Source organism: Ciconia boyciana, chromosome 6 (assembly GCF_034638445.1).
Source record: "Ciconia boyciana chromosome 6, ASM3463844v1, whole genome shotgun sequence".
Classification (NCBI taxonomy): Eukaryota; Metazoa; Chordata; class Aves; order Ciconiiformes; family Ciconiidae; genus Ciconia; species Ciconia boyciana.
This window is the reverse complement of record NC_132939.1, coordinates 41,834,382-41,861,220: the sequence shown is the minus strand read 5'-3', so window position 1 is coordinate 41,861,220 and position 26,839 is coordinate 41,834,382. Positions and strand designations below refer to the sequence as shown.

Genomic DNA, 26,839 nt, shown 5'->3' with positions numbered 1-26,839 from the left:
GGTTTTCTTTCATAGCGGTGCCTAGGATTCCGTCCTATTTCTTTTAATAGCCTGATGCCAGTGAGCAAGGAAGGAGCCACCTCTATCATCCAGCCACCAGCTTCCTGCCTCGTCCCTGCCTGGAGGCAGCTCCGGCTTGGAAATGGAAACCTGTGCAAATATAATCACCTGCAGCGGCTCTGGAGTTGCGGAGGAGACTACGGTTCGCTCTTGGTGCTGAACTTCCCCTTCTCGCCTTTGGCTTTTTGTCAAGGCCTAGTTATTGACGGGCTTTGAGATGTAGGCCAGGTGTTGCCATCAGCTGTAGCCCAGGCCTGGTACAAACGGTTCTGCTCGGCTGGCGCAGCTGGCCCAGGGCAGCCACAGGCGGAGGCTGCCTGCTCTCTCACACTTCGAGAAAGGGCGTCTGCAGTATTGACGGTCCATGTTGCCCTGCCACAAATATAAATCCGGGTCCTTAATCTCCTCAAGTCTCAAAACAGAGGGGAAGTCCAAAATATAATTTATCCCCAACTGAAGGGCCGCTGCCCCTCCGCAGATTGACCAACACGGAGTCATTTCTGTGTAATCAAGATGGCCTAGTTAGTTGGAACAGAATGCAATTAATGATGTACATGTACTCAGGGACACAAACTGCATTACAATAGTTGCTTTTCTCATCATTTAGGATATTTCCCAGAACAGACTTTTTAAATAAAACTTTAGGCAAAGTAAGTTCTAAAAAATAATAGGGAAAAAATGTTGTCTTACAATACAGAAAATCTATCGTGAGACTCAGAGCATGAAACTATGCTTTCAAAAAAACAGATTACAACATAAATTATATCAAAACAAAGGATGAGGCTTAATATGCAATCCTAAATCCAAATCCAGGAGTACTCAGTGAAAGAAATAAATTTGTAGGATGAGAAATCTTAACCAATACAGGATATTTTTCAGTTTTTTTCTTCATTTTATACAGATGCACATGAAACCACGTTGTACCCCTTCCTAGACACTTCTTACCGTTCTGCTTTTTCTCTTTGAATTTATGGTTTTCTTTCTCTAGATTTGTTTTCCTCATCATTCTTAAGGTGGGAAAGAGTTTCAACAGGTATAAACTTCAGTGGAGCTATGTGGATTTATACTAGTTAAGGTCTGATCTAGGCAGTATCACACTTATAATGAAAATACTGTAAAATCTACTCAACTCATGCTTTGGTAATGGGAAATTATACTATTGGATTTTCCATCAAAACTTCTTGGAAGTTGAAAAGCCACACTGAAGCTAAAAATTACTGTACAAGAATTCCTCAGGGAGAAAAGAGGGGAACAGAGCAGAAAAAAAGGAGCACCAGTAAAATCCAGTCTCTGCATTTTGACCAGCTGGTTCAGTTTTGCAAATGTAATAGTTTTGTACTGTGCTAGCAAGCTAGATGTTACTAAAAAAACCTCAAGCCCCTACATGACACAGCATAAAGCTATTCTCATTCTATGCTGCTTAGTACAGAAACAAATGTTTCTGGATTGTTATTGGATGATTTGTAGCAACTTCTATAGTAAAGTTTGCAAACAATGATAAAGCTCTTTCCATACCCCATGCAGAAAATTTTTAACCATTCACCTTTAAAACATTCAGCTTTTCATTTTGCTTTATGACAGTTTTACAGATCTTTCTAGGGAGAGGCAGAAAGTTCTAATCACACATCCCTGAACAAAGCTAGAGCAAAAATGGCTTCATTTGAAATTTGGCACGTACAAAGTTATTTTTTGTGGTCTAATGGTATTTGCTCTGGATGGATAAGAATGAAAAAGACAGACAATTGTAAGTACTGGGGAAAAAAAAAGAGCTGTAACTCAGTGTGCCTGCTTTGGTGTCTTATATAATGAAAATATACTTAATTCAATTGTTCTATAGAATTAAGGAATTAATTAATTAACTGAAGAATTAAAAATACATTTGATGGGATTTAACTAAATATCCTGAGACTTCCTCATTAATGACCAGAACACTCAAATTTTTTGAATCATAAGACGTAAGAATTTGCTTGCTGAGTCACCCAAAAAGTGCAGGGATGGATCAGCTCAGAGGCCAAAGGCATGCGTGGACACAGGGCCAAGGAAGGGTGCACCTGAAGTGTGCCTCCCACCCTTGTTCTGGTAAATATAAGGGCATACAAAAGATACAGATCCCCCAGTTGCTGCAGAGGGCTGCAGGGCTCCCTGCACCCCGTACAGCTGGTCAAAGGATCTTGGGTTAGACAGCCTGCTTGTGTCTGGCATGTGGGATAACAGAGTGGGAGAGCAGCTGTGGTGGTGTGCTGCCAGTACAAGAAACCCTGGAGCATGGTAACAAGGCCTACAGAGGTGGTCAGATGAACAAGTCTCATGCAATTCATTACATTTAATAGGACTGTGTGTGTTCTGTCTGTCCCAAGTATGTGTCAGAAAACTTAAATACTTAAAATGAACACAGAAATAGGCAGTCTTTGGCATCCCAAGCAGTTTGTGCCTGACTCCATTCCTTTTTCCTGTTTTGCTGGATCCTGTTAGTACATTCCTCCCTACTCACGACGACTGTTCAGCACACCTCAGTGCTCACTACCTAAACCCCGCTACTGCCTCTTGGCACGGCCCAGGAGTTTGTCACCCCCTGTGTCTGTCCAGCTTCCACAGTCCCCTCCTGCACTTTCCCAATGAGCTTCAGAAGTTCACCCCATCTCTGGCCAAAGACCGACCTCCTTTAGAAATAGATACCCATTAACTCCCACTTCCTAGTTGGCAGCAGCAGACCCGAAGCTGATGCTTACTGCCATCAAATGAGTCAATCCAAGGAGTTTTGGTACCCACTGACCCTAGCTACATGCTCCCGCAGAGCTGGTGGCACAGCCAATGTTCATGGTCAAAAAAGGACAAAGTAGAGCCCAGGAGAAATGTTATGGGCTGTCAGCAAAATAACGAGCAGTTGACCAACTTAAAAAGTTCTGATAACAACTACAAAACTAGTGATGACAACATAAGTGCTTATGGTACTGTAGAAAGGCTCCAGTCCCTGATGATATCCCTGCATGTTCTCTTAGCTTGTCAGGGGTGTTGCGGAGACACATTCTCTTTGGATTGCAATTTTCTGAGCAGCACACAACTAAGACCTCCCAGAAAAGCTTTTACTGTCACAGTCATCAAAAAAATGTGTGACTATGAAGTGAGTCACTTAAAATTATGCACAAATGCTTCTCAACTAAGCTAAAACCACTTCTTGCACTAGAACTTTTAAAGTTTCCTAACTTCATTTCAGTGGTTTAATTTTACTTTTACATTACAAGCTCTCTCTTTTTTTGGCCAGATAGGAAAGTAAACAGTTCTGCTGTTCAATAATTTTAGCACTTCAAATGATCTCATTTAGACTTTGAAGTTCAGCTTTCATTAATTGAATGGAATGGGAAAGGAAGAAGTTTCCATCTCAGCTGCAGCTATCACTTTACAAATCCAACTTTTATTAGACCACATTTAGAATGTGGTCTAATAAGCCCAGAAGCCCAGTTCTGTAATTTTGAGCTTTAGTCTAAGAGATAGCACATTTACGGTTACCAAAAAAAAAAAGTGAAAACATGGAATTTTTACTATATTAAAAAATGCAACTTCTTTTTTTTTGGTACACTAAAAGAAGCAGCATCTTAGATGTTTTTAGTATATTTTTGACATGAGATTCCTTTAGATGGGGAATCTGGATATGTACACTTAAAGAAGCTAGCATTAACATTGCCAAAATTATGCCATAAAACACAGAGGATGAAACTGCATCCAGTTAACATTATGAAAAGTTTTATGGCCCTTATCTTAGAACAAATTTTGGGTTTGCTTTTTATGGAAAAAAAAGTCCCAGATTTACTGTGCCTACATGCCACAGCAAAATTATTTCAATACCTTTGGCTTGTAATTTTAAGCTGTGCAGTGTTAACACCGCTCAGTTTATTAGTCTAACATTTTCATTTAACATGCATGCTGGCTTATACTTACGGCACTTCTGGTCATTGCATTTGTAAAACTACAAAGCCCTTCTAATGACTTGAACTAAGATTAAAATCAGAATAGAAGAGGCGCACCAAACTATTAAATGCAAACATATGAAAATCATCTGCCATGTTAAGAGTGAGTGAGTTAGTTAGTTAAGAGTGAAGTGGAAAGTCTACTGTATTCCACAAACCTCAGTGTGGAAGCACCAGACAACAGTGCTTGTTAAATCACTACCCCAGACCTTTTTTCTCTCTACCTTCCCTTTTATTACACAAAGGGAGTTGTCTTCTTAAAAGAATTGGTTATGAGGCTGTGTGCTTAAAAATGAATGTCCAATTTTGTTGCAAGCAGGCAGCGTTGTAAAGTTTGTTCCCAATTTACAAAAAGACTGAGCTCACAGAGGAGTCTGTGTACAAGGATGGGCTGGCTCTAAGGGCACTTCTATCACAGAATGCATTAAGAAAACCCTTTGTCTAACCACAAAAGGACTTGCATATTAGTCTCAGGAGGAACACATTCCTGCCTATGGACTTTATTTTCAAAAGGATAAAAGTGCACTTTCTTCATAGGCAAAGGTAAGTCAAAGAAATCCAGGTACTCAAGAGGATGAGGCTGCAACAAACTGCCACGGTCAATTTAATTGGAGTTAGACCCAGAGGCAACGATAAAACCATTAGCAGTACAGATGTTAGGGATCCCCGAGGAACCAAGATGCCACAATGGAAAATATTCTTTGTGTGATATTGTCAAGATTCTGTGGCAGACAATGATCTCACAGAAACATACAACTGCCCAAACACATCAGTAGGATGGCAATACTTAATATGCAGTTCAGGATACATTCATTAAGAAACACTTCAGAAACAGAATTTAGCAGCTTTCTGCTGAAGAAATGCCACATTTACTCTCTAACCCCAGCCTATGAGAATATGCAACTTAAACGTTCCCTCCAAACAGGGAAAAAATAAAGATCAAATACTTTTCTTAGTGGACATCCATGTAAAGATACATCTTCAACTTCTACTATGTACTGTCTAGTTAAGTGTTTTAAAGACTAACTGTTAAATTACACAAATCTTCCACAAGTGCCACCTCTAGGCTTTGTGCCCAACTACCACACACAGAATTAGAAATTACTATTGAATGCATTTTCCCTAATGGGCATCTATCTAATCGGTTGTGATTTATACGGTTACAGAATGAAAAGTGGTAACACAGGATGTTCATGACTTTTCCTGGTTTTAGAGTCCCCAGGATGCATTCTGATGCTGCAAAACAAGACGGATTAATAAATAAAAATATAGAGTTATATCAAGCAGAGCCAGTCAGACATATCTCAACTTTTCAGGGAGATTTCACTGGAGAGCTGAGAGTACTTCTAGTCTTGAAACAGTGAGGACAACAAAGCACAGTTCTTACAAGCCTAGGAAAACACCACAAATTAACTCAGTTCTAGCTTTGTCCCTAGAAGTTGATGATAGGGTACTCAATCTTAATTTTTGCTGACCTTTTGGTCCACTGCTAAATCAACAGATTTTGCTAACATTTCCAAGCTATGTTTCCATGCTGTATTCTGACTAGAGCAGGAATGGCAGACAAGATTTTTAAGTTCTCTCTTTCCTAAAGCCTTCTAGGTAAAAGAGCGAGAACCATAAAGGTAGGAAAGGCTTAAAAAGCATGATACAGAGAAACATGCAAAGGTTGCTTTTCAATCCATTAAAAATAACTGTATTTGAAGACAGTGATCCTGGTTCTGCAATAAAAAGTTCACTGCCCCCATGGGACTGTTGACTTTATTTCTGCTTCTAGACAAAGAGCAGGTCATGCTAATCTGAATATTAAGAATCATTCCTAAATGTATCTCTGTAGATGACTTAAACCTTTCCATGATGCCACAAACATAATTCTTTCTTTACTGTATGTGTTGTCTTACCTTTTGCTCAAGGTGAAGATCTACTTTCTATTTAAAAGAACTACCACAAGGCCTCCACTGCTATTTGAAACTTACCAGATCTAAAAAGGGACATTCTTAGTAGCAGCAGATTGACTGTGGGGCAAAGATAGATACAGGAAAAGTAAGCAAATGCTTCCTAAACCCTGTTCCTGAGAGGTATATTCTTAGATAGCAGACAAACTTCCGACACCTTTGGTAACATTTCCCCCAGTCTTTTGAAGGATCAGTGAACCCCTAGAACCACAGAAGCAAAATCCATGGGCTGGAAGGACACTGCTGGGGAGAAGAGATCCATGTAGCCCTGAGGCCAAGACAGCTACATGTATGAATGTTACACAGCAGCATAGGAAAGGCCAGCACCATTGTGACTTTGCAAGTGTTCAAGAGTAGAGAGGACTAGTGGAGAGAAAGGAGGGGAAAGGGAAGACTGTCTGATTCATCCATCATTTAAAGAATCATCTGGTATGAACTTAACAGCAATATGGATTGGCTGTAAACCTCCAGAGATGCCATCTGCTCTGATGGCAATAATGCTAGGCATACAAAATGGCTGCTCATCTCTTCTGATACCGAGGTGGCCATGCTTTCTACCTGAGCTGTAACGTTAACAGGCACAAAGCCAGATAAGGTTTTAGGCCTCCTGCATTCATTCAGGTGAGGACAGAGTTCATGCTGAGAAAATATGGGAGGCCAGTGCTGTATCTCAAAAGTGGTGTAAGATTCAAAGCACACCTGGGAATCAAGTAAGTAAGTAAATTAGCATATCCTTCTTTGTATGGAAAAATTTTACATATGCCTTCACATTCTAGATTACAGAAAATAATTTTGCTTATCTGCTTCCTAAGTTATCACGCATACTAATTTAAATCTTAGTTATTTTCGAGGCAATATTTCAAATTGTTCAAGTTCCTCGTCAGGTCATAGTGCCGGATGGCAGCGGCAAAGACCAAGCTGCAGCCTGGCCTCCGAGAGAAGGTGCTTGCTGGAACACAGCCTGCGCAAGCCCTCTCGTGGAGGCAATTTATACCGCCTGAAAACCATTCTTGTGCAAGCTAGCTAAAGCATCCTCTCAAAGTGATGAAAGGAATATTGACAAAAAACCCACCACGTTTACACGAATAAGTTTTATCGCCACTGGGTTATGGAGACACATATATTGGTTAAAGAAGTAAATATTTTCCACTGTTCTAATCAGTACTGGCTTTTGACAGAAAGCCTCTGCAGTGTAAATCTGTATTCACATGTTTCTAGCACTCATCTCATTCAGCATCCCTAGTCCGTGTGAAATTTTGAGGTTGACTGGAAAAAGGTTCTCGAGGAAACAATATTCAAACTATGGAGTGAATAGTATAAGCAGCAGAAAGGAGAAACACAGGAGTTAAAGCCCTGAAAATGAGACGGAAACAGGAAGGAAGAACAAACAATAAGGAAATGGGGCATAAACAGGGAGGAAAATAGAGGAGGAGGAAATATAAGCAAAGCACAAGATAGTTCTTTTTATTTAGTTAAAAAAAAAGAAGTGTGATGTTCTTTGGGTCATTGGGAATAAAACAGGCAGGCAAAAGCTCTTAGAGTTAAAAGTGGAATGGTCAGCAACCGTGATATTGTGAGTGGGCTGAGTAATGTACAAACTTCTGAATGATCATCCAAGTCTGGTCTTCGAAGTTCATCACACTACGAGGATTGAACCTGTTGTTTCTGAAAATATATTTATTCACAAAAAGCAATTCCTGTTATTGGTCACATCTCACAGAAACACTCACTACTGTTAAAATAACTTTCTTCTGAGTCATTTCTTCTCTACATAAAATCCAAGAGGCCTAAGCAGCAGCTAGGGAATAAAGATAGGTGCCCAAAACATCTTCTAGGACAGGGTAAGTTTTAAGTTTCTCTTATGTATCACAGCATCAAATATCCTAAACAGAGGCCTTTTTAGATTATACCCTCATGTGACCCTGTCTAAGTCAAAGACTTGCCATATCTAGAGATCAGCTAAGAGATGTGAATGTTTTTAGGTCACATACTCTTGTTTTATTCAGCTGGTAAACCAGAGAGCAAGTTATGAACACAATGTCTCCAGAAATTTGTAGCCAGTGATGTATCAAGGGAAGGACAAGAACAGCAAATAAATCCACCTGAGCCAAGAAAGACGATGCTAGTAACTCCCAGAAAGGGGGACTTCAACTCTGCAGCAGCAGCTGGAAGGAGTAGGAGTATCTGGATTCTGGAGGGACCCTGAGCACAGCACAGGACAGGGGCCTGTCTTTGGGAAAAATACCAGGCACCAAAATGAGTTGCTATGTCCTCTTTAAAGGATAGTGGCACAATGCTGCAGTATATTCGCAGCTATTTCACAGTCCCAGATTTCTTTTTTTGTCCACTTTGAGCAACTCTAAACTAGAATAGAAAACGTAGAAGTTAGTTCAGGACCTGTTGCTCGTAAGTGCAAATTTATTATTTATTCTACAGATAAACCTAAAATCAAATCTCCTGATCAGAACTGGCCCCTTTCTTTCAGTATGAAATGTTTGTTATGTAGCAATCTTGATCCAAACTCTGTGGATAATGTGAGTCTATAATCAGTATCTTCAATTTCAGTGAAGCTAGTCGTCTGATGCGCTTTTTCTAAAAATGCTGCCAATATAACTATTGATGTTGAAGCAATTTACAGTGATGTAAGGGTACTTGGAAGTACTGCATTGCCTCTTCATATAATTATTTTAAATGTTGTGTTGGCAACATACCTTATTTTCAGTTTGTTTTACAGCTAATGTATGTATCGATTATGAGCTGAACTGCGTCCAAAAGACAAACTAATCTTCATTTGCAATTTTTCCATATAATGGCCTCTGTAATATATTAGTATACAGCTTTATTCTGCTCTGAAAAATAGGCAATTATGGGTGACCATCATTCCTTGGTTTGCATACCCTGAGTATTTGGGCTTCAGACAGTGGACTGGGGGTGGAACGCCCTTGTGCAGCTGTTACTTCTGCTGATGGTCAGCTGCTACCTGGCAGGCGCACTGGGCAGCACTGGAGGCCGCTCGATTGGAGCCACGCTGGCACCTCCCCTAACTGGTCCCAACATTGCTTTACTCTTTGATCTCCTAGTTGGTAGAAATGAACCTCATTCTCCAGCATTTAATTCCTTGAAGGGTGCACATGATATTCATACACCATGGTTGCTCCTGTAGCCGGAATTCACAGTGGCCCTATGGCATGATGTCAAAGAAAGAGATTTGTGCACTTCCAAAAATTTTACCTTTTCCCAAACAAAGAACAAATCATGTTGAAAGAATGAAATTAGCCAAATTGTATAACTTTACCCAGTGGCACAAAATTAATTCCACAGGATTTTCAATGCCTTTTAAATAAAAACTAAATTCATTATTTTTACATAACATTTTCAGTAAGTTAGCCAGTAAGTGATAGATGAAGGAAGAAAGCCACTATATTCTTGGCCTGGTGGTCACGAAGCAGGATTAAACACTGCTTATTTAAATAATATAACTATAGTTCTCTCAATCATAATAAAAATGGCAGTTATATTTGCAGGGAGACAACATCTCTAAATTTTTTGCAGAGGATAGGGGGGGTTTTTTAATATATTTCACAAAATCTGTAGAAGTGCACGTGCAAGTTATATTTTTTTAAAGTTTAATAATTGGCATACACATGCTATTACTTTTTAAAATCAGAACAGTATGTCAACATTGAATTTGTTGGAATAAAATCCATAGCAAAAAAATTTGTTGGAGACTACACTAAAGCAAAAAAGATCTTCGTAAGGAGGAAATATTCTAGCTTGTGATTTATTTAATCTCTGAATTTCTTATGATTTATTTAATCTCTGAATTTCTAACAGCTACATTTGTAAAGTTGTGAGTCTCGTTCATTTGAGAAGCAAATTAAACGTTTGCTGTCAAATAGGTGCAGTGACAAGTTGTGGCCTCAAGAGGGAGATATATCACCATGTCTAAAAGTTTTCCAAAATGAAGGAAAAAACCCACTTTTTACTAAAATAGAAGAGATGCAGTTTGCTTGTGGGTAACTGCTAAATATATTGACCTCTTCTATATCATTGGCATGACTTAAGATATAATTCCCCCTCAAAATCGGAACGTTTAATTCAGCATTTCCTATTATTCAAGGCTAATTGGATAGAAGAGGTTACGTCTGTCACCTCACAAGAGGTATTATAATTCTTTGACCCATGAACTTGTTTTATAGTTAAGATTTCTGAGTTTAAAAACAGGGAAAATGGTGGTTGCCACTATTCACTAAATATGGCAGCAGCGAGGAGAGATTAAGATTCACCACCTATTTTCTTTACTCCATTATTATTCCTCTAGTTTCCTAATTTAGCCTCCTGTTATGCACTCAATTCTTGTTCACTTGCAGTCTCCAAAGAAATCCTGTCACTATTAGTTCCTCCATTAATTGCTTTTCTTTTGCTTCCTAATTCATCTACCTTCCCTTTTAGATAGCTTCTTTTCTCAGTGGTCTCTAGTGGGCATTCCTTGACACCCTCTTTAGACCCTGATTCTGACTTACTATTTTCATCCCAAAATTCAGATATGTTTACAGAATAAAATAAAAACAATTTCTGGTCTTTGCTCTTTTGTCTTCTTATTCTTTATTTTTAACTCCAGAAGCTTCGCTGTTTCTAACAAATTTACTATTTTTTCTGGTTTTCTGTACTTCAACAGAGCTGTAGGAGATTTGCACTGCAATGCATAGATGAGGTTGACCCTAGTTCGGACTTACCTGAGCCAATTTTACGCTAGCTGCTATAGTTCAGTATTAGCTTGCTGCTAATAGTGCAGCAGTATTTACATTTTAAATTACCTTGTGTGTCTTTAGTCTTGTACAGCACAATGAGGAAACATTTATGTAGTCAGATGCTGGCATCAGTAGGGAAAAAGCAATTAGTAATATTAAGTTAGTGTGACTTGAACATCTACACTGTCTACTACCAAAAATCTGTTTGCTTGTTGGTTCTCTCTCTGTCAGCCTGGAGAGTTTCTGAACATTGTCTAAGGGAAACCAGAGGCAAATCTAGCCCTCATTCTGGTAATCTTACTTGACCCGCATGAGAATCAGCATTCAAAATAAGTCTTTACTAACACTAAAGGAATATTCAGATCAGATTCCAGTTTGATTTGCTAAGGACAGCTCAGATGTTTGTGAGGATTATCATCTGTGTTCCAAAACCTAAAGCAAGGATGAGAAAACAATTTTTTTTTCCTTTCTGGTTGCTTTCAAGATAACTTTCAAATACCTGTGTAAGCATACAGACAGTCTGAAACAAGCCTCTGAGAGACAGTTTCCTGTCCATATTTACCACAAATTATATTCACTCTGATGCCTAATGATGACAACTATGATTTAAGAGTCAGCATGATTTAATGTTTCATTCCTGATCATAACATACTGGAAAGGATGAAGGAACAAAAACCAGTTGCTGTCAAAACATATAAAGATACACAAGAAGAAAAATATATGAACATTTTTTGAGGAGTTATGCAATAATCTTACATAAGTGGACTTGATCTCTCTTCTCAGGTTAATCCTCTCTAGACCCTTGAACATTTCTCTTGCTCTGACTCATCTCCAGCACGTACACATTTTAAGGCAATGATGCGTTAACAACAGTAGATAGACTGGAATATGATTTAGGTAGAAGTTAGTAGCAATGTATTATTTAAATAATTAAATATTTAGAATAGAGCATGGTGATTTTGGTATACTGTATCTTTCTGGAATATCCTGTGCTTCCTCGCAGAAGATACATAAAACATAAGTATCCAAGAGCCTAAGTATATTATGCAACAGAACAGCTAGACCTTAAAACACTGGGAAAGGCACATCACTATGAAAATATAAAGCAATGAGCATTCTCTCTCACCCCTCCATATTTACCATGTTTAAGGGAATATTAGAAAACACAATTTTAAATTAAATAGCTTTGTGTTTAATAATGGTGGCACTTCAAGGAGCCGTAAAATCAATACAGAAACTAGTTAACAGGGTAGCTCAGAAGTTATCTCAAACTCTTCACAAAGAAACAACCTTCTGCCCAGTACCTGCCCCCTATAAGACAGCAGTTAGAGAGGATTCAGTCCTGAACAACACAAGAAGATTCCTCTCAAACTGCCATACGCACCTTGAAGTAAATTCCCAATAGCAATTTGACTCTTTCTGTCTGTGTTTTGAAAGCTAGTGCCATCACTGAAAGCTTCCAAACCTATTTCAATGGTTTCTGAGTGCCTTTCTCTACCTCCATGAGAGAACTGAAAGCACTGAACAATCCCAGGCAATAAAGATTGTCTCTGCACTGATAGAAAGAAGACAATCATAAGATCATCTTAAAGTCGATACTGATTAGTTCTCCAAGTTATCGCTGTGTCCTTTTAAATCTGGAGCATCTGTTGGCTTTCCAGGTAGGTCACCTGGCATCCACTGCTCACCTTCGCGCCTGTCCTTTGCTACAGTGGGAGCAGGAAGTCCACCTCTTGCAGTCTTACCGTTCCCTCTCTCCATCTTCAGCTCTGCTGCACCCTTTTGCCTATTAGCAGAGATCCAGAAGGTAAGAAATAAGCCTTCACCAATTTCTAGAAAGTTTCCAGTTCACAAATAAATAATGTGGATGGCTCTGGTGGAGGCTTGTGGCTAGGCTGTGATACAGATGATTAAGACATGACTCCGGGTTGTAAGGCCAATGGTCACTTAAAGCTGATCTGAGTGACTGCATTAGAAGGGAAGAGGAGGGCTCACAGAATCACGTACGCAAAAGCAGCTGTTCCTTGGTTCATCTAAGCTGTTAGTAGCCATCCCTGAGCTGAGATGTGGTATCCAACCATGTACACAGTAAGAGAGAACTGGGAGGCTTTTTGCAGCCAAAGGTCTTACATCAGATGTGAGCCAAACGTTGGATGTAGACATACCCTTACAATCAGTTCTAAATACTAGTAAAGACATACCCTCAAATGAATGCTACTAAAATTATTTGTGAGCAGATTTTTAAAATTCTTTTTCTCCCTCTCTTTTTCTTTTTCCCAAATTATTTGGAATGACTTGCCAAATACTGAATGAAGAAAATCACTGATCTAAAACTGCTCACTGCCAAATCATTCTGAGGTCTTTACGCTGGAAATTCAAGTAGTTCTGAACAAGCATATGCTTCACAATAAATGTATTTCATCGAGGAAGCATAATTCCTGCAGTCAGTTTTAGATGTAAAGTTACAAATTCAGAATTTGCACAGCTTACATAGAAGTTGCTGTTTTTGCAAAGATTGCTGGTGACAAACTCTCTCAGACTATTTGTGGTAAAGCAAATGCCAAAGAAAAGTGAATGTACTTGGAGAAGCTGTTTAAAATTCAAGCAAACTGTTAGGAACTAAGTGTTTTGGAGGAACAGAGGGTTCACTGTATTTCAGTATCGTTTTCTAGTAAAGAAGTATTTGTCTGAGTAAAAGGGAGAGTTCCATATGTATACTACATTACTGCTTAATAATGGTTTAACTAGCTTGAAAACTGAGGGATGGGCTTTCAAAGCAGGGGAGTATCATCAGACTCAAAACAACAAAGCACAAACTTGACTCTCAGTACCAAATGTGAAGTGACATTTTCAATTATGCTGCACAAAGCAGCAAGACTGCTGAGAAAACTGCAGAGTTGCCAAGGAATTTCTGGATCTGATACCTCTTTCACTTATTGTTTTTTATAAACTGGTCATCAACCAAGAACAGTATTTCAATCTAAATTGTATGAAGCAGTATAAGTAAGATTCAGAGATGAACAAATTATGGCAAGCACTCTATCTGTTAGGAAAAAATATGCAATCCATTTATTTTAAGAGGGTCAGTATTAGAAGCACTGTTACTAAGTTATTGAAAGCAAGAGGGCTGAGGGGAGCACAATGCCACTTTAAAAATCCTTTATCTGGTAATCCAAAATAAGCCAGCCCTGTTCCCTGTTGATTATCTTTGCTTTTTCCATCTGTTCTGTCATTACTGATTTCGGTTCTATGTTTTTTCGTTGTTACCAAGCCCCATCAGCGCTATCAGTTCCTATTAGTTTTTCACTACCTTAGGCCCACAGCCCAAACTTCATTTGTCCTCTATGCATGCTTTTCCCCCTACTGGTGAAAATCACCTTGAAACACAAATGAACTTTGCTTCCCCTAAAGCAATCCAGCTTCTGCCTTAACTGTACTGGTGTGTTTTCAGTCCACTCTCTGCCCAGAAGCAACTCTGTCCCCTTTCAATCTAAACAACACAAATTCTTTCCCCTTTGTGTCAGTTCTCCAAGTATTTTCTAACCAACTGGCTCTCCACTGCCCAAATGGACTCCCAGCCATATCTCCAATACAAACTTGCTCTACCAAGTCCATTAACCATTTGCAGAAGCCTACCATTTAGTCACTTTTTATGACTACCCTCTAAAAATGCAAATCTTTCCCACCCAAACACACAAGCTATTTGTCACACTAACAAGTTTAGCTCTGATGTTGCACTCTCCTTTGTAGACTGCACTGATCCTTAGTTCCTCCTAGAGAGGAAGATTATTCCCATTACTCCAATAATTTGGAAAAGACGTCTTTAATCTCTGCTCCACTGAGGCATCTTGGGTTCAGAGGGGATAAATGGTTGCACAAGGGTGAGGGGGTCCCTGACTGGGTCCCTGAAAGGCAGCAAAACCTTTTAACCTGCTCTTTGCTGTAAGATCCCTGGGGCATGCTCTAACCCACAGCAGAAAAACATGCAGAGCAGTGTTACTTTATTCCCTTAGCACGTCAAGAAGGTGGGTAACCAGTGCCAAGGCTGGCTGGGCTCCCAAGAAAAAACACAGAGCCAATGGAGTTGAGGGCAAATTCATGAAATGTGATGAGCTAAAATGATGGGATCAATAGATATCAAATTGCTTCTTACAGAGGAAATTCAGCTGCCTCTTACAGAAATGGAGCCTGCGATAAAACAAGCTGTAAGTCTGTGTAACGGGAAAAAATCGGCAGTTTGCTCCATACCCTGGCGCCTGCAAAGCAAACATATCTTCATTTAAAAGAAGTGTCTTACAAATGGTTACGTTTCTACCCTTTGTAATAGTTCCCTCAAAAATCAAGTAGACGGGATTATCAGTGACCACAGATTACAGCACAAGGGCGTCAGTATAGTCAATCTAGTATTGCTTTCTAGAGAAGGAGATAAAACTGCCTGAACAAGGTTTTTTATTGTTATTAGTATTTTATTCACATAAGATGATTGAAAATGCTTTGTCATTAAATCAGCCCAAGACCAGTTTTTTTCTTCCAATTTTTCAGTTTGCACATAAAACTGCAAACAATTATTAGTATGATTTTAAGGAAAAATTAGTTTTCTTACAGAAAGTAAACTTTAAAGCATTCTGAAACTGATATTATGGAGTCCTAGTGTTACATATGAGAAGTGGCAATCGGCCATCTTCTTACAGCAATGAACTCTATTGACTTTACCTGTAAGAATGATGTTATATCATTTTCCCCTCCAGTTAGTATAACAGAAACTAGAGACCTTAATCTGCATTCTAAAAATTCATTTGGGGTAGCTACTAAAAGCTGAACTATACTTTAACAATAAGAGGAATATTCAGAATTTGGTATCGCTTGTTCTCACATTTAACTCCAAAAAGTAATTTCTGAAACATACAAGGAATGGCCATAGAAATTGTTATGTAGCCCAGAATGGAGGTACCCAGTACTAAAGGCATAAGAAACATATGCCAAAGAATTAGCTGCAGTGCAAGACAAAATATGGCAAGAGTATGCAATATTTATTGCAAAGCAAGAAAGTGATCCTAGGTAACAGCAAATGGGCCAGTCAAGCAGAATTCTGTTTGTAGGCAGACAGATAGATTAACAGCATGATAATACCCATGCAAGGACATCTGCATAATTTGGAAGTAAGAAAAACTACATTTTATCAGTTTCTGACATGACTATCCTCCATATAACCTAGAAATGAATATGGCTTCCAATAAATGCTTTAGCATATGTTCAACAAATTGCTTACTATCAAGATATTACCAGATTTATACTAATTCAAAATTATTCCCATCATAATAAAATACTGAAACTTCCTTGTTTGCCCTATTACCCAGCTAAAATACGACTTTCAATGATTTTGAGGCTGCCAGTCGTTTCTAAGCTGTTGTTATCCCAAAATGAAAGGTTGAGTTATTTTAGTTTTGTTTTACAATCTCAATAAATAAAATATATTAGGCTAGACATTTGCAGCAGTGTAACTGGATTACTAATGGGCATGGGCATACTTCTTCTGTCCTTAATTAAGTTCTCATTTCAGATCTGACTTCTTTAGCACAAAACTACCACTAACAAAAGTAGTATTGAATTATTGCTAAGACACATATTCATGCAATTAGGAAACTCCTTTTTGACTTGGAGACTTCTTATTAAACGACAGAATTAATGTAAATGCCAAATTACAATAATTAAAGAAGCAATGGCACACTTTTGATACTCTGCTTAGGGAATTATGAAAGAGGAGATCTAGCAAAAGAAAGGACTCAATTGTGACACAGGTATGGTGTTTTTAGTTAGATTTTGTTTACAATACTCCATAACATCACATAAGGGAGGAATTTTCTATTTTTCTATTACTTATGTCAAATTAAAGTACCTCAGCAAGGCACCATAGTGTTATTAAGGCAGGATTTACCTTGGTAAGAGGTCTTATATTGAAAAATTGGTTCTTCACTAGTCTTACAAGCAGAAGATATAATTACTAGCAACAATGGAAAAACTCAGGTAAATAAGCAGCTTGGGAAAACCTTACATTTCTTTAAAATATAGTATTATAATTGCTTTGCAAAACATTTCAAAACTTTTATCTTGGTTATTTTATTCACCATTCAGGAAGTACATTTTCAAGCCATTTAGCTAGCATACATCTTTCTACATGAAATAAATACGAAACTTTCTTGTGTGCTGTTTTTACGGGCATGGATCACTGAGCCATCTCTCTTCCTAGCAGTGCTCTTTGCATCTGGTCTTCTTTCTGTTTAAAGCCCTTCTTCTACTCTGAGCCCCTTCCCACAACATACTTCATAAGATTATTTTCAAACTCCATGATCAACATTGCCCAAACATTCATCACAACCAGGAACACTGAAAAATTACAGAAAAAGCAGCGTCAGCAGTAGCAAAGTTCCTCAAGGACAAGGGCGGCAGCTGTAATCACTAGCTAGAAGGGTTTACTCTGGCCAGAGGACAGCTAACTACCCTTAATTGCTGTCAGGAGCTCAATCCACTCTCCAAAGGAGGTGAGGAGAGGATGGGTATGGGGAGGAAGCAGGTGTTTACAGCTGCAGCCAGTTGTTACAGCCGGTTCTTACTCCTCTATCCTGGCAGGACTGAACTGCAGCTGCAGGGAATCACACAAAGACAGATGACCCCCTAAAAGAGAATTACGTTTTCAAAAAGTTTGAGAAAAATAAATGTGATGGTTTGAGAGGGTGATGCAAAAAGTTTCTCTGCCACCTCCTTCTTGCCAAAAGGATGCTAGTCAGCATCCATCTAGTGGAGGGAGCTGGTCCCTAGACACTCAAAAATTCCATTCCTTAAACAGGCTCTTGTAGTATGATTTGAAAGACAGCATCTTACGTATTCACAAGCAGCTTTGATGGGATTTGTTGCTTGCACAGAATGAAGGGCTCTGTATCTGTCAGCTTCATCTGGACTAATTTTCAACACTACACAAACATAAGCACAGAAACAGCTTGCACTTATAAAGACGGTTCTTTCATCAGAGTCCGGAAGATGAACCCCAGCCATCAGGATGGACGGAACAACGTGAATCATTAAGCACTGCCCTTTAGAGCTGACTGTTTCAAGGCTGACAGCTGCTGCTCCCTCCTTTGTTTAAGAAGGAATTTTCCTTTCTGTGTTTTTTACCCTGACTTTATACTCAAACATCTCTAGCTCAACTACTTTTCTACCAGTCATAATACTTCCAATGTCTTCAGAAGTTATAGAAATCATGCATCATAAGAAGCATTTACTGAAGTTATAAAACTAAGTCCTCCTTTTTTTCTGAGCTGTTACAGAGCTTGATAACATAGAAGATAATGCAGATACCAGATTTAACATTTAGATGCCAAGATCACCCTTTAATGCATACTTCAGGAATTTTAAAGAATTTTGAAATCTAGTAGAGATGGAGCTTTCTTTTCTGACAGCCATTTGACTAAACTATATTGAGGATGGACATGAAATGTTCTGAATAGGAGAGTCCTTCTCTACAATGGCCAGGAAGACAAACCCATCAGAAAACGGAAACAAAAATTTACTATGAATGTAAGCTAATAATTATATTAATGAGATGGCTAGATCCTTGTTTGATTATTCATTCAAATTCACTTCCCTTTCCAAAGTTTACCTTTCTCAAAAAGATCTCTCATAGTGTTAACTACTGCAAACATTTCCACTTTATAAAGAGTTAATTCTGAAGAAGTGATGCCAGAAGCCAAGAATGAAATCCTATCATCTCATCTGAAGTTTCATGGGACAGTATATTGCCGTTATTACTCTAGCAAATTGCCCTATTAAATTGCCATTATTTAGGAAGGATTGTTTAAGGGGGGGGGGGGGGGGGAAGAAAGAAAGAAAGATGTTATGCTTAGTTCCACCAATACTGGAGGGAAAATAATCACTGTAAGGGAAGAGAACTGATTATAAAGAAATGCGGTTATTATACATGATATGACAGGCATCAAGAAAATGATTCCTCTATTCTTGGACTAAAGCAATTATTTTTTATAAAGAAAATAGGCAGATGATATTAAGTATAACTTCATTCAAATACAACCAAGATCCCTAATTTTCCATTGTTTATCTTTCACTTCATCCAAAAAATCTTACCATATACCTGTTCTTGGTAAAGACCTCTATTGATAAAATAATGTTTTGCCAAGTTTAGAGGCATTGGTCTAAGTAAAATAAGGTAGGAAAATTCTGTATATCAGTTAAGGTTAACTGCAGTCTATTATAATTACAATGATGACTGCTGTTCTCTACTCCTAGCAGTCACTAGATTAGACTATTTTCATCATTAAAAGAAGACAAGAAAGCAACTCCACCCCTGCCCACAGCTCCATCTCCATATATAGGCTTATTAAGAACACAGCAGAACACAGGATTATTGCCTTACCTCAATTTTTTCCCATATGGTTTCATAATTTTCTTGATGTTGTATATCTTGCATTAGTTGATGAATTAAAGCTGATTTATTTGAGGCAGAAGTCTCATTCTCAGTGGGCTGAGCGACAGCAGTCCTTTCTGACTTTTCTTCAATGTATTTTTTAATGCAAGATACAGGCATACAAAGATCTTCATCAGAGAGAATATCACTGAGAGGCCCAGATTCAATACTGTCACCTAAGGAGGATACTATATCACTTGAAGAGCTTGGTGAAATTCTACCTATTTTTTTGTGCTTTTTTGTCTGGTACGTTGGATACATTTCTGAATCTGAGTTCATTTCTGACAGCTCCCAGTCATCAATGTTTTGAATGGTTTCTCTTCTGGGCTTTTGGGGCAGCAACTTTGTCAAATTTTCTAGTTTTAAAGCTAATACTTCAGTCTGTTTGAGATGTGAAGGAAGTGCTAAATATTCATCAGATCCATACCAGACCTCACCATCTTTACTAGTTTTTTGAGTGTACCTTGGTGTTGAGGAGAAGCTTTTATTATTCTTTCTTCGCAGTAGAAGAGGTGATGAGTTGGTAAGCTCAGAACCAGCTGAGGAAGCACTCTTTTGGCTACGTGTTGGTGAACTAAGAGGTTCAGTTTTACCTTGTGATTGCCCATTTGGGTCTCTCTGGTTACAAGAATCTGATGATGCAGAAGAATCTGTCTCCGTCTCCCCCAGAGACTGAGAGTTATGAGAAGTAATTCCATTTTGTAGAGAAGAACGTCCTCTTTTTTTGACTTGTATTGGTGGAGCAGTTTTACACACACCTCCAGGTGTTCTGCCAGCTTTCGCTTTCTCTGGAGCATCATGAGACTTCTTGTGCTTTGACTTTTCTTTACAGGCGTAGAAAGTAGACTTCCCTAGACTTATGGGACTGTCCTTAAAGTGATTATTTATTGTGTACTCAAGATTTCTGTCACCTATGGTATTTAGGCAATCATATGACTGACTAACTGCAGATGGACTGTTAGTGTAGGGTGACTGTAAAGCTAGGCAAAGCTTGGACCTGTCTGGTGGATCTAACAATGAGGGTGTACTTCTACTCATTTCATTTTTAACTATCTGAGAGATTTGCCTTTTTATATCATTGGCTTCCACATAACCTTTAAATACATCATCTTTCAGAAATAGACCTCTTTTTGGCAACGTAGGCTGTGTAGGGGAGTCTTCATTGTAGTTAAAGCAGTCTCTTATGGACCTCTTAGGAGTTGAGTTTTCACAGTGAGTGTGTTTGATTTTGTCACTGGTGTGCTGTGGAAGATTGCATTCTGGTTTCTTTAATGTGGAAACTGGGTTGCTGTCAGTAGGTAAAACACCATCTTCAGAGCAAGGTCCTTTAGAAAGAGAGGAGTTCGCAGAAGGATATACTAGTGAGAGCTCATGCGGTGCTTTCCTGTCTTTGCTTTCTTCTCCATCTTCTGCTGAAAGAGGTATGTGGGTTTCTTTCTCATTTAATGCTTCATTACACTGGGAAGCAATGGAATCAGTTGCTACTGCAAGTAAACCCACACTTCTGATAAGTCCTGGGAAGTCCTTATCCATCTCACTGTAGTTCCAGGATTCAAATGATTTTGCTTTCCCTTGGCTGGAGTTCATATCATCCAGAGCACCAAGCAAATCCTCACTAGGACTGTAGTCAGATAGTTCAAATGCAGTAATACCACAATCCAGTGACAAGTAATTTTGAGAGCATTTGATGGTTAACTGTCCAGAATCATCAACTTCAGTTAAAGAGTCAAGACGGTCCTGAAACAGACAAAGAAATGGTACTTTTTTAGAATATTAATTTTCATATACAGCACACACCAAGTAATGAACTATCAGCTTCTATGTTTCACTGCCTAACATCTAGAAAAGCATTTATCACTGACCTGCCTGTTTTTGCAGTACCCTGTAGATGAGCAAACCATTCTAAAGTATTTGGAAATTAAAAATGGCAGTAAACTGCAAAATGCTTAGTTTCAGTCTGGTGCAGCAAGTTACCTGAAAACAGAGACTCACTTTTGTATTGATATTCTCCTCCTTAAATTCTGCTCTCAGTTCTACTTACTCTGTAGGGGGGACTCAGAAATTCCATACAACAGACTCATAGTATTTCCTGTGTTAACTACCTTAAACAGGAGGGAGGGCATCTTGGGGACTGCTGAGTATATCAGCCACCTTGTAAATCTTGTGTTCTCAGAAATTCATGATGCTCGACGATCTTTCAGTTGATCACCAGAATGTTTTTTCCAAGCATCATCTAGCGATGACAGACATTTCTTCCCATATTTACGAGAGACAGGTTGCTAACTACATTTCACTTTTTTGTAGCATTATCAGCTGAGGATTTATCTGCTGGATATTTGGAGCACAAGTGGAGAACAGCTTAAGAAAAAGAAACTATAGCCAGGAATCCTAAACCTCTGGCCTGCCATGTCTTGTCAGCATCTTCTCAATGGAAGTCCTTCAATCTCAGAAACACAGACATAGCCAGAGGAGACCATCTCAGGTTGTAAATGAGGTTTTAAGATCAAAGTCAAATTAATGTTTATGAATATTTTGGTAACTTATTTGAAGGACACTGAAAAAAATCTGACTACATTAAGATCCAAAAGCAGCCTGATGTATAACGATCACAGCAAAGTTATATTTAGTCAACAGGTTATTTGCATATTTTTAGTAGGTGATTTAATGTTTTAACACTTAGGCAGACCTCAACTATTTCCAGATCCCAGCACATAATTTGAAACCTGAACGTAGGATCAAATAATTCTGAAACAATTTCTGTTCTTATTTACACTGGTGTATATCTTAAGTAACTCCATGAAACTATCTAGAACAAGAGAAATTGGCAGAGCATGTCAATTGGACAAAACAAACTGAAAAGCAGAATTAAAAATAAAAAAGCCAACATTAGCCCAAGTGCTTACAGAAACTACTTAAAAAACATCATAAAGGGCAGAAACTTGTGTTCTAGGATACAACTTTAGGTGCCTAAATCAGTATACTAGTCCTTCTACCCAGGTTTGGTTTTCATAATAGAGTTTTTTAAAGCAAACTCTTGAGTATCCGCAATAGGTTCTTGTCTGAATTATTGTCTGGAGCAGCTTGTCGCATGACACTGCCTAAACCCGTAGTTTAAGGACCTTAGGCATCATGCCTGAAGAAGGTGCAATAACCCCACAGTCTCTTCATCTCACAATAAAACACTTGGATTTTGGTCTGAACAAGAATAGTCTCAATAAAGAAGGCTATTGTTTGCTATCTTCTATAAACATATGATGTTTGAGCCCTGTACTCTGTCCACCCCACTTGCATTCCTCAAAGTAAAAATATAAAAAATCCTCCAGCTAAAAATATTATTTATAGAAAAGATCGATTAGAAAGTTATTTATCAACCATAATCTTGGACATTGAAAACATCTTTTATTTAGCACTTTCTATCCAGATGTAGAACCTATGCTACAAATTGTACATTGTCAATAGTCCAGAATTAAAAGGGGAAGTTTCTATAAATCTGTCAAATTTATATTTTGGAGCTGCATTTATTAAGGAAAATAATGACCTAACAATGATCAGTATTACAGCTGCATTTTCCCTCTAATCTTAGGAAAAGATTAGAAACTGTAAAACCATATATAAATCAAAACCCTTTCCAAGGCCCTAAGGGCTTTCATTTCTCCTGAGTAATGAGCTCCATTCCTTCATCTCTTAAAAATGTGTTTATTAACATTAATAAAATTTACAATCACATGCATTAAACCATCTTGCTTGGTCATTTTCCAAGCAGCCTCTTACATGTGTGCTTCAGAGGAGCATTATTTAATGCCAGTATTACCATATTTTTATTATTGTTTTTATTTCAGAAAAATATTACATTTAGTTAATGGCATGGCTACCAATAGGAATGCCTTAGTTAAAAAAAATTTGTCCCTTTTCACATAGTAAGGCTTCCTGTAAAGCTCTGTAGGCTGTTTCCAATACCTTCTTGTATTTATATTTAAACCAGCACAATTCTGCTTTTTTTTTTTACTCTTTCAAATGAGCTAATTTAATTTGTAAGATATTTCTTTTGTGACTTTACCAACTGTTTGAGAACATCAGAATTCACTGTATTTAACAGCCTTATACTGATCCTTTCCATATTTCCTGGCTTTATCAATTATGAAATAAAACTCACAAGTTAGGTTCAGCTGGACAGAACTCAGGCTGCACAGAACTCATTTTTCTTTCCTTCTTATCTATCTCTGGGTAATTCCTGAAGGAGAAATGGTCCTTCAAAGTCTTACTTTTCCAAAGTCTTGTATTAAAAAAAGTATTTTCTTAACTTGGCATCTTCATCATGGCAGGTGGCTTGCCTCACTGGTTCCCCTATTTCCTCCAAGCCATGAAACTTTTTGTGCCCTTTCCTGCTGGTCACCTTATTTCCACCTTATTTCCACCTTATTCAGTATGGCACTGCTGAGATAGCCAAAAGCACAGTTACTGCCGGCCCAGTTAATGAGCTGGGTTCCTAACCAAGCCAGTACAGCCTGTGCTGTACACTTTCATGTTTTGGTAGCTACTCTACCAGTGTTATCCCTGTTCCTTATGTTGAGGCTAGCTTGTGCGCGTTTATGTATGTTACAGCTACAGTGTAAATATAGCCCAGGCGGGACTGTTGCGCTGTGATTGACTGTGCAGTCTATGAACTGAGAGAGTAGTGAGTATTAAGGAGATGAGATTGTCTCACTGAACACGAAAGAAACCTTGGCAGGTCACTTCTTCCATGGAGCTCCTCAGTTAACATTGTCAGCCGAAGCCGCTCTTCACCATTACACACAAAACAGCTGACTTAAGGAGAGCACCAAACATTTTGTGAAATGATAGGTTCATGGACTACAGAAAAGCATAACATTTGCTGTACTGGTTCAGATCAAATTTCTTTCTAGCCCAGTATCCTGTCTCTGCTTCAGTTCTAAACATTTTCTGCTAGCTGAGCTGTAAGACATGGGTATACATATATGGCCCTTCCACATACATTTCTACCTGCACTCCCAGCTTCTACCAATGAGCAGCGCAGGGACTTCCTCATCTGGAGATCATAATTCCTCCTATCTTTGCTTAGATTTCACATTTATTTTTTGAACTTCTTTCCACTTCTAAGTGTCCTACAGTAGTGAATTCCAAAATAGAAATCTTTGTTGTGTGTGAAAGTTTCCTTGTATTCATTTAAAACCAGATGACTTCTCAATCTTAGGAGGAAAAAATAAGCTGCCATTCCCAGTTCATAATCCCCAAGGAGTACTGAAAATTAGGAGAATGATTCTCCAAGGAAGAGTTATCTGTATGGGCAAAGGTTTCTAGGTTTGCTAAAACAGTCTCACTATTCACATATGCATTGAAAATCCCTGATAGATAATACTTGTGTCGTGAGGCACTTACTAGTCCCACAATGTAGTCCTGTCTGGGAAAGGATAAGGGGGAAACACCAAAAAAAAGATAGATAAGAATAGATACAATTGTCTCTACATCACATTTTATTTATTTATTTATTTTCATCAAATAAAGCCACTACCATTATACCCGATGAAAAGCTTGAATAAATACCTGAAGGTTAAAAACTGTAGAGCAATTTCTGGAAACCTATTCAAGCAATAGAGCAGAAACTTAATATCAATATTGTGCCCCTGTTATTGGTAGCCATTAATTTTATCAAATATTATTTATGTTTTAGTTGGGGTGGAAAAAAAGATTCGTGTCAGGATATTTTGTCTTTTTTATTACCATATAAGCCTATCTGGCAACATGTTTTTTCCCCACTGAAAAATAATCTATCCTTCCCCAGTCAGCCCTCCCCTGTATTGGAGGGATGTTTTTTACAGCAGTTGTAATCAGATCCAGATGGGACATTTCCTGTTTCTTAGTATCTGAATCTGCCCCGTCCTTATGTCTTGAAATCACTACGTTCATGTCATAAAATAATGACTTCACCCTAATTCACCACTCTGGATATTCAGACAAGTGTGGATTTTCTTCAGACTTGCCAGAGAAGGTTTACCAGCAACAGCAAAGCAGAAACTGAATCTGAAGCACCAGGTATGTATACATCAGGAAGAGGAGGTGTGGAAGGTGGGCCTGGGCATATCTGAGCATTGATTTCAGGACCACCCACTCTGTTGTGCCAAAGACAAATATAAAACCCAACAGGGAGCAGAGAAATATACACATTCTCTTTAAACTTGAGCGATCTGAAATTCAGGACATGTTTAGGGAATTTCAGAATTCCTCTGTAACACAGGTCACAGAATCTTACTGCATTGATCTAGAGGTCTCTAATCCTAACAAAAGCATTGTATCCTAATCTTAGGACTTTCAGCAAATGAAGAGTCCTCAACATGCTAAGTTATCTTCTATTAACCATTAATTACCCTAACTATAAAAATATGCATCTTCTTTCAGTTTTAAAAATTGGGCGAGTAGTGTCCTTCTACCTGAATAAATTTAGTAGTGATGAATTGAAAGGAAAAGGTGTTTTAGTCAAATGAATCCAGATTTACAAAGCATTTACATGTGTGTGAATTTGACACCCTGTTAGAGTAAAAAATGTATGATTCATGCATCATTGTTTCTCAGACAAAATGTGTGACTGTTTAGAGGCATGTTGCAGAATTACCACTCAAACAAATTAAAGTCCATGCTCTCTGCTTTAAAGCAATATTGACCTAGTCTGGAAAATTTTGGAAAACATCGTGTAAGTTTCAGGTTTGTGTATGCAAGAAGGGAAATGTCTAAGCTTTTCATTAAAGAATTCATTGCACATAAAAATTGAGTTTTGAATTGGATATGAACCTTAAATTCATGAGTGACCAGACCAAGGACTTTGGACTAGATGTACCTCTGTAAGTGTTTCCGATCCTTTATGAAAAATATTTCAATCAGGAGAAAACATTGCTAGGCACTAGCATGACACTTCTGAAAGTTGACCTTAATTTGCTTTAATTTGGTTCTATGAGAACAGATACCAGCTGAAGACATTTAAAACACAAAATTAGCAAAATATCTAGAAGACAAGTAAGCAATCCTTAAAATTGTCAACCTAGCCATTTTAAATGTGCAACAGGGGTGAGCTGCTTCAAATACAGATGAAATTCTCAAAATTTAATTTAGTTACTATACCTCCTTAGTCTCTTCAGAAAACGCTTGCAGAATATCAGTCTGCCTGGTGTAGTTTCCATTGGCGTCTTGTAGTCCCTGGAGAATACGCTCCCTCAGAACCAGAACAGAAACACGTAGCTGGTGCCAGAGTAGTTGTACTGTATGGATATCGACTATCACATTGACAGAGTAAGACAGAAGCTTCAGGGAAAACTCAGTCTCTAGTAGAGCATGAATTTGTTCAACATGATCAGATATATCTTCACAAATATCCTGTAATGGAAAAAGAAAGTAGATACTTAGCTACAGGCATAGTCCTTTCATGGATCAGCTCTACTTTTCATGTACTTTTTATTACATGCAGAATAGATTATTTCAGAGGAAAGATAATGTAATTAATACATCCAGGGTTCTCTTTTTTTTTTTTAATTTATTTATGGCAATGCTACAGCGACTGAACCAGCAGCTGTCCTGTTTGGCAGGACTGCTCAGTAAGTGCAGAGACAGCATACAATAAAGAAG

The 26,839-nt window shown here is 38.3% G+C and overlaps 1 protein-coding gene across 1 annotated transcript in view; it reads right to left on the bottom strand.

Annotated features, from left to right (window-relative positions):
• The window catches only part of AKAP6 (A-kinase anchoring protein 6), a 227,162-nt gene that overhangs the window by 162,314 nt on the left and 38,009 nt on the right, over positions 1–26,839 (bottom strand). Inside the window, exons 2-3 of the mRNA XM_072865482.1 lie at positions 26,339–26,590; positions 19,157–20,944 (exon numbers count right to left, since the gene is read on the bottom strand). Of these exons, the coding sequence (XP_072721583.1) occupies positions 19,157–20,944; positions 26,339–26,590 (2,040 nt within the window). The remainder of the gene's footprint in view (positions 1–19,156; positions 20,945–26,338; positions 26,591–26,839) is intronic.